This window comes from Lepidothrix coronata, unplaced genomic scaffold, assembly GCF_001604755.1.
Source record: "Lepidothrix coronata isolate B3197 unplaced genomic scaffold, Lepidothrix_coronata-1.0 Scaffold4412, whole genome shotgun sequence".
Classification (NCBI taxonomy): Eukaryota; Metazoa; Chordata; class Aves; order Passeriformes; family Pipridae; genus Lepidothrix; species Lepidothrix coronata.
In genome coordinates, this window is record NW_016694592.1 from 1 (window position 1) to 1,037 (window position 1,037).

The window sequence follows — 1,037 nt, forward strand, 5'->3', positions numbered from 1 at the left end:
TGGGACACACCTGGGGGGACACAGGTACTGCTGCACCCGCTGCCTGGGCACCCACCAGGACACCAGGTGAGCAACACACCTGGGGCACACCTGGGGGCACACCTGGGACACACCTGAACACACCTGGGACACACCTGAACACACCTGGGACACACCTGGGACACACCTGGGTACACCTGGACACACCTGGGGCACACCTGGGACACACCTGGACACACCTGGGACACACCTGGGGCACACCTGAACACACCTGGATACATGTGGGACACACCTGGGACACACCTGGGACACACCTGGATACACCTGGGACACACCTGGATACACCTGGGACACACCTGGCACACACTTGGATACACCTGGGACACACCTGGGGACACACCCGGGACACACCTGGGACACACCTGGATACACCTGGGACACACCTGGGACACACCTGAACACACCTGGGACACACCTGAACACACCTGGGGCACACCTGGGGGAGGGGACAGGTAAGGACACACCTGGAATGGGGGGACACGTTTTGGGACCCCCAGTATGGTGGGGGGGCACCCACTGGGACCCCCTGACCCCTCCCTTCCCCCCCCCGCAGGTGCCTGAAGTGGACGGTGTGACCCCTCCCCCCGACGTGACCGCCGTGACCACGCCCACCAAGGTGGCCGCCCTGGCTCCTCCCACCAAGATGGCCGCCCTGACTCCTCCCACCAACATGGCCGCCCTGACTCCTCCCACCAACATGGCCGCCGTGACCACGCCCACCAAGATGGCCGCCCTGGCTCCTCCCACCAAGATGGCCGCCATGACTCCTCCCACCAACATGGCCACCCTGACTCCTCCCACCAACATGGCCGCCGTGACCGTGCCCACCAAGATGGCCGCCCTGGCTCCTCCCACCAAGATGGCCGCCCTGACCCCTCCCACCAACATGGCCGCCGTGACCACGCCCACCAAGATGGCTGCCCTGACTCCTCCCACCAATGTGGCCTCGACTCCTCCCACCCAAGATGGCCGCCATTTCCCCACCCAAGATGGCCGCC

General features: G+C 65.4%; 1 protein-coding gene across 1 annotated transcript; it reads left to right on the forward strand.

Annotated features, from left to right (window-relative positions):
- Positions 1-13: 13 nt before the first annotated feature.
- Positions 14-1,031, forward strand: LOC108492020 (platelet glycoprotein Ib alpha chain-like; the record flags this gene model as incomplete). Its single annotated transcript, XM_017803803.1, has 2 exons — positions 14-66; positions 593-1,031. A coding segment is annotated over exon 2 (349 nt), but the record flags the coding sequence as incomplete, so codon positions are not given.
- Positions 1,032-1,037: the final 6 nt, after the last annotated feature.